Raw genomic sequence first — 16,016 nt, 5'->3', positions numbered from 1 at the left:
GCAACAGGAAATATGTCAGCTCAGTTTTAAGTGCATTTCACCCTCCCTTTCATCTCTCTCAGATTTATTTTTTTTTTATAAAATATACAGGTTCATCTTCAATTTTGTGTATTCTTCACATCTAATCTTTGCATTAATTAGTTATTTATCTTGCCGATTAGTAAGGACCCAAAGTATCCTTTTTCATATTCTACTTAACCTGATTTTTTTCTGTTTGCTGACTTATGCAAAAGTATTTACCGATCTTTATCTAATTAGAAAATCCTCTTACGCAGTATGCAAAGGGAGAAAGTTGTCACCAGGATGTATTTTGTAATGCTACATACAGTAAATTAATCTTATACTGTTCTTTAAAAAAATTGTATTGCCTACAGGATGACTAGTGTTATAGCTCTTCACACAGCTCTGGTGACTTTTGCCCTCTGAATGGTATAGAAGTCCGCCTTTCATGTCTCTTCTGTGAGGATACTATTTTGGGTGTACAGAACGCTTCGGAGAGGATCAAGGACTTCCACTGAGGTCAGTAGCTCAGTCTTTTCCAGGACTGGTCCAAGATTTGCTTCCTTAAAATCAACAGGAGCAGGACTGAGCCTCTTGGCAGCAATGTATAGAAATGTCTAGGGCAGGAGAAGAAAGGTAGCTAAGGGAGCGCAGCCTTTTTATATAAAATACATGTGTTCTTGTTCAAAGATGTTACAGAGGTTTGTACGTTCCTGAAGCATATGTCTGCATGCCAACAAGTGACCTGTAGAGGAAGACTACTAAAATGTATCTGATAGATTTTTAAAACCCAAGTGTGACTTCTCGCATAAGTTCTTGGTTATGTTTGTGAACAGTGATGTTTCATGATGTTGTGTTTGTTTTCCAGGCTTAAAACAAAGCAACACTTCATGTGCAGATTGGTGTTTAACAGGTTTCCTGCAGTAGGTGCGTGTCTTCCCTGTACTGTAGTTTCCAGCACAGTGTTTTGCGTGGGGGTAGAGTAACTCTGTCACACTCCTCTGGTAGTAACTGCAAAGATAAATGATACACCTTTTAGTTTTTCAATAGCGGCCCTATTTGGTGACTATTCCTGCCTATGGGGTTCACTATTGTACAGCTACAACTGTGAATTTTAGTTCAGCTGACTCTGGGGCTAAGTAAATCCAAGTTGTTTGTCTTTTGTTTGTTCCGGGTCTTCTTGACCTCAAAGGTGCAGATTTGAGCACCTCTGTCATTTGGATAAAAGTATCTACAAGACTCTCAGATCGGACTGTAAGAACAGAACAGTTTGGACTCCTGTTGCAGCTGCAAGTGCTGTTCCTGAGTTTAAGACACTGTCATTTTTTGGACTATTTTTTTTAAGATGATGCATGCTGCTATCCTGTTTCGTAACAGCCAATACCTAATAGGCAGCGACTGGTGTTACATTGAATAGTGGAGCAAGGAGAAAATCTAGAGCAACTCTCTAATTGCACCCACTTGGCAGCTGAGTTTGAGCAATGTAATTCAGCTGCTGCTGGTGAAGGGACATCTAGTTCTGTATGGATCTACCTTGACCTACCTACCTACTTCCGAAATACATATTACCATGGTATCAGAAAGCCTGCAGATATTCTGGGTGAACCACAAGGAAAATACAGCACGCTTTAGACCTCTGCTTCCTACCATCACTTCCCCAATCCTAGCATTTGGTAATGATGCAGCTTACTCGTGCCTGCTCTGGAGGAAGATATGCCAGCAGCTCCATCGTATGCAGGGGATCCAGGACCTGGTGGCACAGCGGACCATGGCTACAGCTCATGTAAAAAGCTTTCTCACATCAGACATTTTGCTCACGGTGCAAGAACCCTGGGGCATGCATTTATATTCTCCCATGCATGAAGTTGGTGTTGGATTGAACTTCGCTCTCAGACTACCTTGGACTTTACCCATCCTTGAAGTAGTTCCTTTGTAATGAAAATGGAAATAAAAGTACTTTTAGGACTACACAAACAGAATAAGATGGCCAGTTTAAGTAATGCAGTGTCAAAATAGATATAGATGGGCTTAAACATACCTACTTTACACAAATAAATGTAAGTCCATCGGAGTGCTTGTGAGAACAGTTCTTGCCTGATCTGCCCGGGGCTGACTGTACCTTGGAGGGTTATCGCTCAGCTGAAACTAAAATTGTATTTAATGTGAACTGGTTGGGGTTTTTTCTCCTTTATAACGTTGTAATTCTTGGAATGTGTGTTCTGGTCTTCTGTTTTCTTAGTAAAATGCATTCCCTTTGCCTAAAGTACATTTGACTTTGTTTATTCTGAAAAAGTAACCCTTGATCTATACGGAATTGGTATGGAACTGTCTAAATCACTGATGTTTTGGGGTTATTTTTTTCCCTTTTGTCCCTTGCACACCACCAGCAGACACACCCGGGACTTAGGCTGTGCAATTTTATCCCCAGAACTGGTTTTCCACAGCATTTGGTTGCCGGGAGGCCCTTTGTAAACGCCCTGAGGCCCTGCCCCCGCCTGGCCCCAGCGGCCGGCGGCAGCCCCCGGCACCGCAGCCGGCCAGGGCCGAGGCCGCCTAGCTCCCCGTGGGGCCGGGGCCGCGGCAGCCCCGCCTGGGACAGCCCCGCCTGGCGCAGCGTGGGGGCGGTGGGGCCGGGCCTGGGCCGCTCGGGCTCCGCCTGCCGCCGCCCGGGGGAGGGTAGGCGGGCCGCGGGGAACGGGGTAGGCCGCGGTTTCGGGCCTGGGCCTGGCCGCGGTCTGTTTGCGGGCTAAACCCTGCCGTGCCCGGGCGCGGCAGCCCGCGGAGGCTCGAGTTGTGCCTCACAAGCCCCGTGGGAGCGGGGAGGGCGGCCCGGCTGTGGGGGGCTGCGGGCGAGCTTAGGCCTCGGTAAGGCTTTTAGCGTGCCCTGGCCACAAAGTTACAGCGTGATGCCTCAGACCAGCTGACAGGTTGCTAAATCTGCTTTTACGCAGGGGTAAAGGAAGCAAAATGTTTATTTCTGCTTTCTTTTGGGGGGGTGATAGATGTGCATTGTACCCCTCCTCGCCTCCCCCGAGGTCGGGTTGCACCTTGGTGTGCTTGGGAGGAGGCTGCTAGCACACCCGGGAAGAGGACTGCTTTCCTTCAGGGAATGGCGGCAATGCCTCTAAAAGCAGCTAAACTGAGGCATTTTTTTGTTTGTGTGAGAAGCTATGGACTAGGGTATTGTTTATTAAGTTTTATGTTAAACCCAATGTAAAGGTTAGGCAACAAAAGATAGATAACCGCAATCGCTTACACAAACTAAACCAGATACCGCTTGTGCAAGATAAGATAACCACCAGATATCCAGGAACCGACAGAAGCAGGACAAACAACCCCATATAAGGACATATGAGTGAGGGGTCAACTATGGGACGAAGGAGGAAGACTTCTTACTTCGGCCTCAACGACCACCAGGAGGCAGAAAACGACCCCCTAACAACAACTGAAGCATGCCTCCACTACCTCATGAACACGGAAGTAAAGATGTATAAAAAGGGACTGTTTGAACTGCTCAGTACGGCAGTTGGCGGAGCACAGACTCCCCTGTCGTCCAGCGCTGTTTTTGCTCATATTCTACTTGCTATAATTAATAAAATTTTAATTGGATTATGATCCGTTGTGGTCTCAATTTATAACAGTTTGAAAGGCATCTGAAGCTGTTGAGGCACCTGGACTTTGAAATGAGGATGAAACACATCTGAAAACGGGGTAGGCGCTAAATCCGGGAGGACTTAAGGCTGGAGATAGCACACCCCGTAAGGCGAGGCGGTGTTAGAGTCGTGCACGGGGAAGTTCTGCTCCTAATGCAGTTTTCCAAAGGTTGCCCTGCGCCTACAGACCGGCCAGGCTCCTCATCTGGACAATACAGCAGATACAGAAACTACTGGGGTATGGCAGCTGACAGTATAGATCCTTCTGCTGCAGTAGGTGTCCTGCAATCTGTCAGGCAGCCTTCAGGCTACGTAAATGTTTGGTAATTTTGAATTTTTCTCTTTGCCCTGATGAGAAGCCAAACAGGCTTTCAAGGGCACCATTGCAAAGGCAGAGTAAATCAGGTCATTCCTGCGTCTTGTGGTCTCTGAAGCTGTTTTGAGGGGAGAAAGTTTTTCCTCTCTGGGTTGCTGGGCTGCCTGCCCCTGACGTCCTGCCATGGCATTTAAATGTCAGCAGTGGCTCTTTGGTGTTAGTCGTTCTGAAAAGGCTTTTAGAGGAAAGCACATGCAGGAAAATGCAGTTTAAATGAAGTAAAGAAGAAAGAAATAATAGTGGGTTGAAAGGTTAGAGTGTTTCCAACTGGATAGGGCTGTTTCTTTAGGTAATGAACAAAGGTCTTACGTGTGGGCTGCATGTTTGCAACCTTCCACTGACATAAAGAGGAAATCTGCCGCTTGTAAATATTGTGTCATCTGAAAGTCATATCCTACTCCAGGGAGGTTTTATTTTTCTTTTTTCAAGGGGAGGGGAATTTGATCCTCACATTAAAGTACAGAGGATGCCTTCATTTAAAGCGAAAATGTTTGTTTCTTTCCCAGCATAAACACATATGTTCAGCAGCTCAAAATCTCTTTCAGGTGGTGTACCGACGTACTCAGAATGTTGATGGATATAACTTTCCTCGGCACAGGCTCAGCGTATCCCTCTCCAACAAGAGGAGCATCAGCATTAGTGCTTCACAGGGAAGGAGAGTGCTGGCTCTTCGACTGTGGAGAGGGAACCCAAACACAGTTCATGAAGAGCCATCTCAAAGCAGGTTTGTGCTGTTGAAAGGTATTGTTATGAGGGAAGGGGGAAAGTTTCATGAGATCTAAACAAAATACTTTGTTCTCCTGCTCATGGTATTTGAATACATACTAAACATGCACGAGCAGCTGAAAGTGTTGTGTATGGGTGGCACTTGCTTAACCTGCTGTGCAGTAATCCTTGATTGCCCTTTGGTAAGGAATTGTGTTTGAGAACCAAACTCTCTTGAATTAATTTCTTGGGCTTTGTAATTTCAAACGTGGTCCACAGACCAGGTACAGCTTGTGTTTATCTGAAGACAGCTCTAGACAATACCTGCTGTGAGTCTTCCTGTCAACAAACACTGTGCTTTTGTTGTCAGGTAAAGTTGTGTGTATCTGTGGTAACTTTTACAAATGTAAATATACAAATACAAATGGCAAATAAAGTAGAAAACAGGTTTATCATCAGTTGCTATGCTTTTGCAGTCTACAGCAGCAAGAGCAGTCTTCTGACTCGAAAGTTACAAAGATGGAATTATCAATTATGAACAGAAAACCAGCTTCCTGCTCCTCCAAAATCTGAAGCTGTCAGAGGATTTAGTGGCCAAGTGGACAGACAAATTTTTACTAAATTTACTGCTTTTTACTAAATTGTTCTTAAATCAAAACAGAGATTCTGTCCTTCCTATTGCTTAGTCCTAACAGATGCTGGAGAAAATGCCTTACTGTACAGAAGTGGGGACTCAGCTAGGAGAGGAGACTGAGGCAGCCTGATTTAAGTACACGTATCTGTAATGAGAGAAAATTCTGGGCTTTTTCAGTCTAGCAAAGGTAGGGTCCAGTGCCTGGGAGCTGGAGTAGGACAAATTCAGACATGAAACAAAACCCAGATCTTGTAAGCGCAGTTTTTCATCTGTTCAAAACAAACCAGCCAGACACCATAGTTTTCTTGCCTTTTAAAAAAACTTCAAAATCAAAACTGGATGCTTTTTTTAAATTTATTTTTGATTATGTTAATGTCATGTGCTAAATTCAAAACTGGGAACAACATAAATTCCACGTTACGTTTCTCATTCGTCTACAGTTTCCATGTGATGTATGAAAGCACAACCACTTTCCAGCACTGCTTTGTGTTTTAATATGGCAGATGTCACCAGTCGATTCTGTTCCATGCTTGTAGCACGTTTTGCTTAGAAGGAACTAAAACTTCTGTCTCAGCAGTCTTCTCTTGGCAAATCAAGACAAAATAAACCTTGTGTGGAAACTTATCGCTACTATGGAAGAAATACACTTTGTGGTTTGGGTTTTATTTCTTGAACACTAGTTTTATTTTGATTTCCCTCTTTCCTTATTTCCTACTTCTCGCCAAAAAGCGATTATTCCTGAGTTGATACAGCGTTCATTTATTTTCCTGCCTTTTTCTGGTTTGTTTTTCTTTTCCTGTTGTTCTAATCAATAGGCAGAATTACCAAGATTTTCATAACTCATCTTCATGGTGACCACTTCTTTGGACTTCCTGGCCTGCTGTGTACACGTAACCTCCAAAGTAGCCCTGACCCAAACAAACCACCTCTTGATATTTATGGACCATTGGGACTGCGAAACTTCATATGGAGGAGTATGGAGCTCTCCCACTCACAATTTCTCTTTCCCTACACTGTTCATGAACTGGTACCTACACGGGACCAGTGCCCCTCAGAAGAATTTAAGGAGTTTTGTCACTTGGACAGAGATGAGGTATCTCCCCAGGGAACACAAGGGAGAATACTCCACCTGGATCCAGTAGAAAACTCTTACTTGCTGGTTGAAGGTGAGGAGATAGTTCTGAAAGCATTTCGCCTATTTCACTGCATTCCTTCCTTTGGCTTTGTGGTAGAAGAGAAGCCCCGGACCGGTAAACTCAACGTACAGAAACTGAAAGACCTTGGTAACTATTTTGGCTTATTTTTCCTCTTTGTAATTGTTTAAATGCCTAAATACATGTGTTCCAACTGAGTAGCGAGCCCAGTTTTCAGCAAATGTAACAAAATTGGGTTCATAGGCAGTTGAAATCTTTTTATGACCATGTTTCTAGGGGTTCTAGCAAATTAGAGGTCCTGTATCTCTCCGTAATTGATTTTAATTCGATTTCCCATTTTCTGTTAAAGACATTTTAATACTTCACACCAATGCAGCCATTTGGTGTGTAATACTAGTGCTAATTAATATTGCAGACCATTCTCATACTGGGAAGAGCAAACAAGTTCAGATGTTAAAGTTTAAAAAGCACAATGTGGCTTTCAGGGAAATGTATGGCCAGTGTATTTGCATGACTTTATTGACTTTAATATGAAAAATATAGCTTTTCTTCAAATACACTTCCTGCTGACATTACAGGCTCGCTATTTGCATGAAATATATGAAATATCAATTGCTATTTATATTTAGGTTGTATTTTTTCAGTGAGACAACTCTATGTATAGCATATCTCTTCTGAAGTTGTTTTTTTTTTTAAACATGACATTCATTATAATACTTATGGGCTCTTTTGCCTTTATTTACCAGGAGTTCAACCAGGTCCTTTATATGGGAAACTGAAGAATGGAACTGCAGTTGTTCTAGAAAATGGAGTAATGATTTCTCCTTCTGATGTTTTAGAAGACCCTATTCCTGGAAGAAAAATTTGCATTTTGGGGGATTGTTCAGGTGTGGTTGGAGATGCGGCTGTGAAGCTTTGCTGTGAAGCAGATGTACTGATACATGAAGCTACATTAGATGATACCCAGGAGGAAAAGGCCAGAGAGCATGGTCATAGCACTCCAAAAATGGCATCAGATTTTGAAAAATTGTGTAAAGTTAAGAAACTGGTTTTCACTAACTTCAGTCAGCGGTATAAACCAGCTGCTCAGAGAGGTGAGGGGGGTATGGACGTCACCGAACTGAAGTGACAGGCAGAGTCAGTGTTAGATGGTCAAGAAGTAACATTAGCTGAGGATTTTATGACAATAGAAATTCCAATGAAAAATGAGAAATAGCGTTAGCAAGCTCTGCATGAAGACAAAGTAGGATGGTGTTGGATAGCACTTAAAAATACTGGTGGTGTTTCTGGTACCATAGAATGACAGAATCGTTTAGGTTGGAAAAGACCTGTAAGAACATCAAGTGCAACCGTTAGCTCAGCACTGCCAAGCCCACCACTATCCATATGAGTTCTTTTCTGTGGCACGCAGAGAACTGTTGCAAACTAGAGAGAGTACTAGGTACAGTTAGCGTTGCTTTTGTAAAGGATACGCAAACATCTGGAATTAGGAACAAATTCATAAGTGATGGTTTCAGACACCTAGCTTCCCCAGAAACTGAATGTGTAGACTGGTGCAAGCCTTCACAGCCTTTTTCTTTTCAGCCAAGGTTTTCCTTGGACCACAGATTCCGGGAGCAGAACACTGGATCATTTAGCTTAATACAGCCCTCTGGAAGGTTTGTTTTCTGCACCAGAATTTAAGATAGCTCGCCTGTTGCAAGCTTTTGAATAACGTCTATTTCAAACTTGTATACAGTATTTTGTAACTGTAAGGGGACTGAAACTAATAAAAGTACTTATAACTCTGCCAAGTGTTTGTAACTAGGGGTGTTGCTATGCTTGAGTTGAGGAGCGCTTCTAATTCCCCCTTTGCAGATGAAGTTTTCTCATAAATAAAAACAGTTTAGGCTTCCTATCAAAAGTGAATCGCTCTTAACAATTTGATTCATTTAAAGCTTTGAAGCGTGAGCACTAAGCTTGTATACCTATTCCCTGCATCAGTAATGTTTTGGAAGTATGCTTGAAAGTCTTTAGGCAGATGACAAGTAGTCTTTCCTAAAGTGTTCCTCCAGATGCATTTCCAAAGACAAATTACCCTGATAAGACCGTATTTGTGTTTGTAGAAGTACCACTACAGGAGGAATTTCACCTAGTATATAGCTCAGTCTGCAATGACTTTCAATTAAGGGACATGTAAACCAACTTTATCTCCTTTTCTTCTCCCCTCAAAACAAACCAGAAGTTGGGAGTTTCCCAAATTCTAGCTCAATTTTCTGGAAAAAAAAAAAAGTAAAATCAGTGTTTTTGTAAAATCTACCCTAAACATGTTTCCCTTAGCATGGATTCCTGAAAGCTGAAACACTTCATAGCTCTCTAATATAAACACTGAAAACTCTGGCAGGTTGAAGTACAGCTGCTACAGTTTGTGCTTGTTCTTTTGTTGAGTTGATGGTAATACAGATGGAAAATGAATCTGTTTTAATACACAATTTCCTTCCTTGCTTTAAATGTCAAATAACAAAGCTCCAAAAAACTAAAACACTCCCACTCTTCAAGGATCTCTCCCCTGAAAATGGTGCACTGCTCAAAGGTGGTTTGTGGACAGTGGTAATCCTCACCCAGACCAAGCTGGTGAGATGAGGAAGTTAAATCCTGCAGATAATTTTTCCATACTCTTGATGTTTTCTTCACTAGGAGCGTGTAAGTAAACAACAATCTTCAAAGAAAAAAAAAAAGTGTGATTTCCTTGCTTAATTTGATCAAATTGAATTCAATGTCTTATCCCCACCCTTCAAACAGGCTTTTACCTGTGGCTGTAGTAACTCCGAACTGAATTACATCAACATGAATATTTCATGCTTCAAATATGCTTCAAATGTAGAGGAAGTCTTGGATTTCTTAAAAAAAAAAGTTGGGAAGAATTGCAAACTTGAAGAACATGACTTCTGGAGCAGAAACTCACTGATTTCTTGTGACTTCTCTCTTAAAAATGGTGTAAAGTGGGTAGAGTCTCCAGGTCATGCAACGGGAGATTCTCTCCACACGCACACACACACCAGTTTTTTTTCTTTTGTAAGATAAAAATCAATGGCAGGCACAGAGATCTTGATATCACACTCTGCTTTGAATAGTCAAAAGCTGACCGGACTCCAGCTGTTCTCTTTCATACAGGGAAAGAATAACTAACTTTGTTGTCCTGATGTGCTCTGCTACATCTGCTTCCACACTGGAACAACCAAAAATTCCTATTTCTAAGCCATTCACAGCTGTGATAATGAAGTTCAGGAAGCAACTTCAAGGCTTTGTGGAAATTCACCCGATACCACCTGCAAATGACAAATCAAAGGCTGGAAATAAAACCAAAGGACAATCCACAAGCCTATGCAGCCTGAAATGTGTGCACCCACCGCTGCAGCACATATCCCTGCAGTGCTGGATGCTGCTGCTCCAGAACCGCGTTATCCATCCCAGCGGTAAATACATTTTTGTGTTCTTGTGGTTAGTGAATTGCTATGAATTCAGGAATATCTTCAGTTCCCATTCAAATGACAGAGGATGTGGGTAGGTGTGTGAGATGCATCGATGGCACAGGCTCCCGGTGCCCCCGTGGTCCAGTTCAGTGTGCCAGCCTAGTGCTTGCCTGGTTAAACAACCACTGTTTCTTGCTAGCCTGCAAGAAGTTGGCCTCTGGACTAATTTTTGGCTGGATTACCAAGTTGATTAGCGAGCTGTCTTGCTGCACAAGTTGTACAAGGGCTGAACGAAGGAGGCTGCAGAAGGGCTTGGCCAGAAATGGGGAGCTGCCTGGGACACCACCTCCACCTCCCCTTTTTAACAGTACTTTGCTGATACATTGAGTCAGTCCTACTGCATAGCTACATCCTAAATATATTTTAGGATCTAAATCCAAAGTAAGAATAGGGTGTGGATAACTGGCTAGCTGAAAAGGGTCACATAGACATAGTCCAGCTGGCTGGACAAAAATGCACATCGCTCTCAGCTTATCTGAAGTAAAGCAAAATACACTGTCTTTGGCTGTCCTTGTTACACAATAACAGGAAGATTGCGGTGGGAAAAGAATGTTGCAGGTGGGAACAGATAACTACAGAAGAGAAACTAGGGGCGGGCTTGGTATTTAGGCAACTAACCAATAATGAGCTTAACTTTTGTAATATGTATGAGCTAATTATAACAAGGCATAAAAGGTGACTGTAAGGTTCAATAAACGAAGTCTGCTGATCACTCATATTGAGTGACTGTGTCTTCCCTCCGTCGCAACAATAGGGCAGTTTAGATGAAGAACAGCAAGGGGAAGAGTGTATCAAAGCAGCAGGTCAGGTCCTCTTCAAGTATTAGGTCTGGGGACTTTGTTGCACAGAGCTGATGCGTTAGTGCGTTATTTATGGCAATTTATTCTGTATGGACAATCGAGGGAGGAAATGCTCCTTTCATCTAAGCTGAGAAGAAGAACTACAAGCTGCTTGGTCCGTATCGAAGGCCAGGTTAACTGTGTGGCTGTCAGTTTTTGAAATGGTTCCTTTTTGGTGTGTTGTGGAATGAGGGTACATTTAGTGCTGGAGTTATGTGAATTTCCTGTATTTTCAATTTAATCTATTTTAGTAGTGGTAATCAGGTTATAGTTGCCTCTTTCTTAGCAGACCCATGTGTCTTTGCCTACCGTGGTCCACTCTTCTCTCTCAGTCTGGATGCTAAATGACTTCAGAAATCGGACTGCTAGTGAGACTTGAATATTGAAAATTAATGGGAACATGTGTGCCAGTAAGGACTGAAAAACTTGGACTGTAAATTTTCTGCTTTCTCAATGAGTTTATCTTTCCATTATCTATTTGTAAATTACCTTGCCTTCAAATACATGTTCCTGAGAGTATTTCATCTGACAGCAGATAAAGGACTCCAACCTGGTCCTGTAAGGACCGGGAGGGTGTTTTAACAAGTTCTGGGTATGTAAATGAAGATAGATTTCTTTTTAAGCTTTATAACTTGTTTTAAACATTCTTCTGCTTTCCTGGAAGAGTTCCTCTAAGTTTGTTTCCTTTTTTAGCTGGTACCAGCGAAGGGACTTGATAAAGTGCGAAAGAAGCTTTTTATGTTACGGGAAAGAGGAGGAGGGAGGAAATAAGTCTTGAAGAGTTTTGTAACAGTGGAGATGGTTCCTGTGTTTTACATGTAGCTGCTAACGGAAGGGATGAGCACTGATCAAAGGGAGTGAGGGGAAATCTTCCTTCTGCTGAAATCCGTGTGAGTTTGCAAAAAAGGTTGAAAAATAAGTTACCTAGAGCACAAAAATGGTTAGCTGCTCTGAGTGTGGTGCAGTCTGTGCTGAGGATGGAGAGCTTGAGATCAAGTCTGAGCTCTAAATCCAGCTGGAAAAGGGATCCTTGATGCTCGAGGTGGTTCAGCCTTTGTTATCAACCGTTCCCCATGGCCCATGGTGGGACGCTTCATCTGTCAATGCAGAAGAAAAAACGATCTTCATTTGGTAGCATTTATTTTTTTTAAACAGACTTTTAAAATAATTTTCTTATACTGAATTATGTTCATTTATAAGGAAAAGGATAGTAATTATTTACCTCAGATGGTTTCATTGTAGAATTCTAATTTCTGGTGAGGTGGTAGGACTGATCCAGGTCTCACTGAAATCAGTGGCTTGGCACATAGTCACTAGAACAACTTAATGCATTTTTTATTAATAATAAAAACATATTGATTGGGATCTTGAGGTAAAACAAGTTGCAGAAATTTGATCAAAGTAACATTTTGGGGAGGGGGGTGGGGATGGATGCTAAACCACAACATGTTAAATTCATCCTGCTAGTCCCTGCATTTGATGTTTGAAAAATAAGTTTGAGTTCAAAGGTGTTTAGGTGGTTGGAAAAAGTACCATTTTGTCAGACATGGTATCTCTGCAGCCTTTCAAAATCACCTTAATGGGTTGCAAAGGTCCTTCCCAGGACTAATTGTTGCTGGAGCTGTTTGGATTTGGATAAATACGAGGTGAAACAGAACAAGGTCTTAAAATAAAAAGATTAGTCAGGATGAGTTTGGTATGATGCTCTAGGTGATGCTCTGTTTGTGTTGAGAAAGGAATATACTCTGAATAATTAGAAAAGATAAGGTGGGCACCTGAAAGAGATAAGGAGACCATCAAGTCAGGAAATCATTGAACAAAGAAAATGGAAAGGTCTACTCCACCTAGATCCTACCTATTGTGAATGGAATGATTAGGTGTCAAAATCAAATGAGTATGTATGTAAAGATGTTGTGTAGCCTCTCAAGAAAACTGTAGAAAATACCTAACTTTTCACTGAAAACTCGGGAGCTAGTTTGTCCGGTGTGAACCAGCTAGCTCCCCAACGTTGCACGAAATAAATACCTTTGCTGCTTAAAGACAAAATTGGTCTGTAAGCAGTTACTCTGTGCCGTTTTGGCATCAGAGGCAGCAGCTCAGCATCTTCCCTGGTGAAGCACCTACCCAGTGGTCACCCCAGTTTCTTTATAGCTCCAGTTTAGTCCTTTCCTCCTGTGCTGGTGCTGGCTGGGGCAGGATTTGCCGTGTGTCCCCAACAGCCACCGTGCACAGATGCTTGTGGACACTGCACTGAGCTTGGGACACCGGAGACTGATGGTGGCACCCGCTTAACGGCTTGTGTGCCCCCAAATTCCATATTTCACCATCCAGTTGAGCAGGACATCACAATGATTACTTTACAATCCTCAAAACAGAGATAGGTATAAGCACAGAGTTACTGTGATGCATACAGTACTTTTAAGATACCTAAATCAGATTTGTTCAGATTTAATACAACATTCATGTTATAAAGGTGAATTAATCCCACCACCCCATAACCCAGCTGCAGTTGGGGATTTCCTTGTTGAATTCGCAGCTTGTTCACACCTGCTTGTGAAATAAGGTGAAGGGTTGCACTGAATTTCCCAACACCCTTTCTTCTCCCCTCTTAAAAACTAATTTTTTGCCTATAAAGATGGCTGCTTCTTGAAAAGGTGTTTTAATACCTAGTCAGTAATGGCAGTTCGCTGCATCCCCATGGGCTAGATAGAGCTCTGGTTCATGGTATGCCTTGAAAGCAAAGTAGGGCTATTGCCAACGGAAGAAAATGCCACATCTTGTATTTAGACTTAGTATTTGCCATTATACAACCAACAGGAAATCTGAAAATTATACTGTTCGGTGCTCAGCATTACCATTTTGCAGCTTTCATCCCTGTATTTGAGCAAATCATCTCCTAGAATGAAGGGCTGTGGCTGGTTCTGCAAGCACAAGGGGGAAGAGACCTCTGCTTACAAATTATTCAATGATTTATATTTTTTTAAAAATTACATACCTTGGAGAGGGAGGAGAAGCACTGCTGTGTAACTTGCCAGCAGGGAGGCTGCTCTAGGCAGCCTGGAAGTGTGTCCATTTGCTGCACCGTAGTCCACAAGTCCTGCCCAGCACACGCTCCCCGTTGAACTAGAGTGCTCTTCTCCCATCGGTAACGGTTCAAAAACTCTAGAAATAGAAATTTGCAATGCACTCAGCAAATCCTGGTGTGAAGAGGCTTCAATTACATCTACCCAGGAAAAGATGACAAATATAGCAGCATTTTACATTGCTTTTCATCACTAAGATCTTAAGGATGTGGAAGTGACTATAAATGATTTAATAGTGTTACCGAAATCTCGGAATGAAGAACTTATCGACACCAATGTGATGTAGATAAGTAGACACTTCTTTATTGACGGCCGGGTGTGTGAGTGAGTCCTCTCACGATCAACGCACACCAAATTTCAGAAAAATACACCATATATAGAACTTATTCATACATATTCATTAAGTATTCATGCATAAACATAATATTTCTCAAAAACCATTAACATATTCTCCTCCTATATCCGATTCTGCGCAGTAAAGGTTAGAAAGGTCCAGAAATGGGTCTGGGGTACGATTTGGGTAGGTGGTATATGAGTCAGTGGTCGCGATCTCCCCCTGCCGGAATTGCCTTTTACTAAAGTTCACGGTTTCTTGGCAGGTAACCACAAGCTGTTCCAGTCGACTCTCCCCAGTTCCCATTAATCCTATATTCTGACATTTCAATACACTTCCTACATACGGAAGACTAGTCAAATACAAAGAAACCTTTCAAACCCTAAATTTATTACCTAAGTTTTAAACAATGATTCTAGCCCATTCTTCTGGCCTTGGTACGGGACTGTACAAAGGATTTCATAACAGCTTTTACTGTGCAACTATAAGTTTCATTAAAATATATTTCTTATCCCTCTATATTTCTATTAAAAATGATTTCATAAAATCAAATAAAGTCAATCAATCCTAACTTATTAGCAAATCTGTAACATTTCCCCCCTTTGAAAGTGTTGAAAATTATTATTTCAATATTTTCACATTATTTACATATCATTTGTTTCAGCATATTTTGGTGGTGGACTATGTCTTGATGGAATAGTTGGTACTTCTCTCATGATCATACGATTGACTGCAATTCAATTGTAAACTGTTTCTTCAAACATGCATATACTAGCATGATCATCAGAAAGACAATTAGTAACAGAAACAAAGTTTTGATTATGGATTGTATCCAAGAGCTCAAATTCCATCCCAGTTTGCTAAAAATTTTCCCCAGCCAATCTTCTGACATATCTTCTCAAATTGATTCTGTTTTTTTTTCAATTTTACCTAATAGGTCCAGATCACGTTCCACATCTTGAGTGACATTTGGAATGTGAATGCAACAGTGGTCCAGTCTATCCTTGAGATATCTACATACCCCATGTTCTTTAAGTAGGAGCATATCTAATGCCATTCTATTTTGTAAAGTCATCTTGGAAGTCACCTGTAATTGTATGTTCAATTCTTTAAACCCTTTCTTGGTGACATTTGCTAACTTTTCTACCTGACCTGTTAACTGATAAAGCCATGCTCTGTTTCTGTATGAGGCTATAGGATTCAAAAGTGATTCAAGTGCCCAGCCAATTTTTACTCCTGTTGAGGGTTCATTCCAAGTATCATCATCTGTCTCAGACCTTTTGGTTCGTTTTAATTTTAAACTTTCCAAGGGTCCTTTAAATGGTGATTTCTTCCAAATCAGGCACAATTTTGGCATGCCTAAAGTGATTTGTTTCACCTTACCATCTAATGGTAAATGAGTTGTCCAGGTTCCGTCACTTAATGCCCAAATTAGATGTCCTGGACTTTGAATAGTAGATTTTCTGCAACTAAATAGAGTTCCTTTCCTGGGTGTAAAGGTACTAGTTAAATCGAGAATATTTTTAAGACCTCGACAAAAACAACCATATTTTAAAGCAGCGGCCAAAGGAGGAATTTGTTGAATTATTAAGTCTGCATTGCTGCAATCGTACACTTTTTCACATTTCCACCATGGCACTATTTTATTTTCCTTCTCTCTCAATGAAGTTGCTTTATCATCGACCCAGGGTAACACTAAAAAAAACTTTTCCATCCCAGGCAAAAC

General features: G+C 41.6%; 2 protein-coding genes and 1 long non-coding RNA gene across 7 annotated transcripts in view; 2 read left to right on the top strand and 1 right to left on the bottom strand.

Moving 5' to 3' along the window:
* LOC119140819 (NAD-dependent malic enzyme, mitochondrial) overlaps positions 1-2,278 on the top strand; it is a 42,647-nt gene extending 40,369 nt beyond the window's left edge. Inside the window, exon 16 of the mRNA XM_037372451.1 lies at positions 375-2,278. Coding sequence (XP_037228348.1) covers positions 375-383 — 9 coding nt within the window. The 3' untranslated portion in view covers positions 384-2,278. The remainder of the gene's footprint in view (positions 1-374) is intronic.
* A 245-nt stretch (positions 2,279-2,523) lies between these two features.
* LOC119140821 (zinc phosphodiesterase ELAC protein 1-like) lies at positions 2,524-8,315 on the top strand. 5 transcript variants are annotated; one of them, XM_037372456.1, is made up of 5 exons: positions 2,524-2,927; positions 3,650-3,711; positions 4,575-4,753; positions 6,184-6,651; positions 7,269-8,315. In XM_037372456.1, the coding sequence occupies exons 3-5, from the start codon at positions 4,597-4,599 to the stop codon at positions 7,649-7,651; spliced, it is 1,008 nt and encodes a 335-aa protein (XP_037228353.1). In that variant the 5' UTR covers positions 2,524-2,927; positions 3,650-3,711; positions 4,575-4,596; the 3' UTR covers positions 7,652-8,315. The 5 variants fall into 5 exon arrangements, with proteins under 5 accessions (XP_037228353.1, XP_037228351.1, XP_037228354.1 ...); XM_037372454.1 differs by having other exon boundaries at positions 3,650-3,763; XM_037372457.1 differs by having other exon boundaries at positions 2,524-2,953.
* The window catches only part of LOC119140825, a 48,052-nt gene continuing 35,304 nt past the window's right edge, over positions 3,269-16,016 (bottom strand). Inside the window, exon 4 of the long non-coding RNA XR_005101736.1 lies at positions 3,269-3,456. This is a non-coding gene — a long non-coding RNA (uncharacterized LOC119140825). The remainder of the gene's footprint in view (positions 3,457-16,016) is intronic.

Source organism: Falco rusticolus, chromosome W, assembly GCF_015220075.1.
Source record: "Falco rusticolus isolate bFalRus1 chromosome W, bFalRus1.pri, whole genome shotgun sequence".
Classification (NCBI taxonomy): domain Eukaryota; kingdom Metazoa; phylum Chordata; class Aves; order Falconiformes; family Falconidae; genus Falco; species Falco rusticolus.
Note: the sequence above shows the minus strand (reverse complement) of the source record. Positions and strands in the feature narration are given on the sequence as shown.

What these genes read in the sequence shown, in the direction of transcription:
- LOC119140821 (XM_037372456.1), top strand. Translation starts at nt 4,597, where the DNA reads ATGTTGATGGATATAACTTTCCTCGGCACAGGCTCAGCGTATCCCTCT. An exon ending in GAAGAGCCATCTCAAAGCAG is followed by an intron (nt 4,754 to 6,183) that starts GTTTGTGCTGTT and finishes TCTAATCAATAG; the next exon opens with GCAGAATTACCAAGATTTTC. An exon ending in ACAGAAACTGAAAGACCTTG is followed by an intron (nt 6,652 to 7,268) that starts GTAACTATTTTG and finishes TTTATTTACCAG; the next exon opens with GAGTTCAACCAGGTCCTTTA.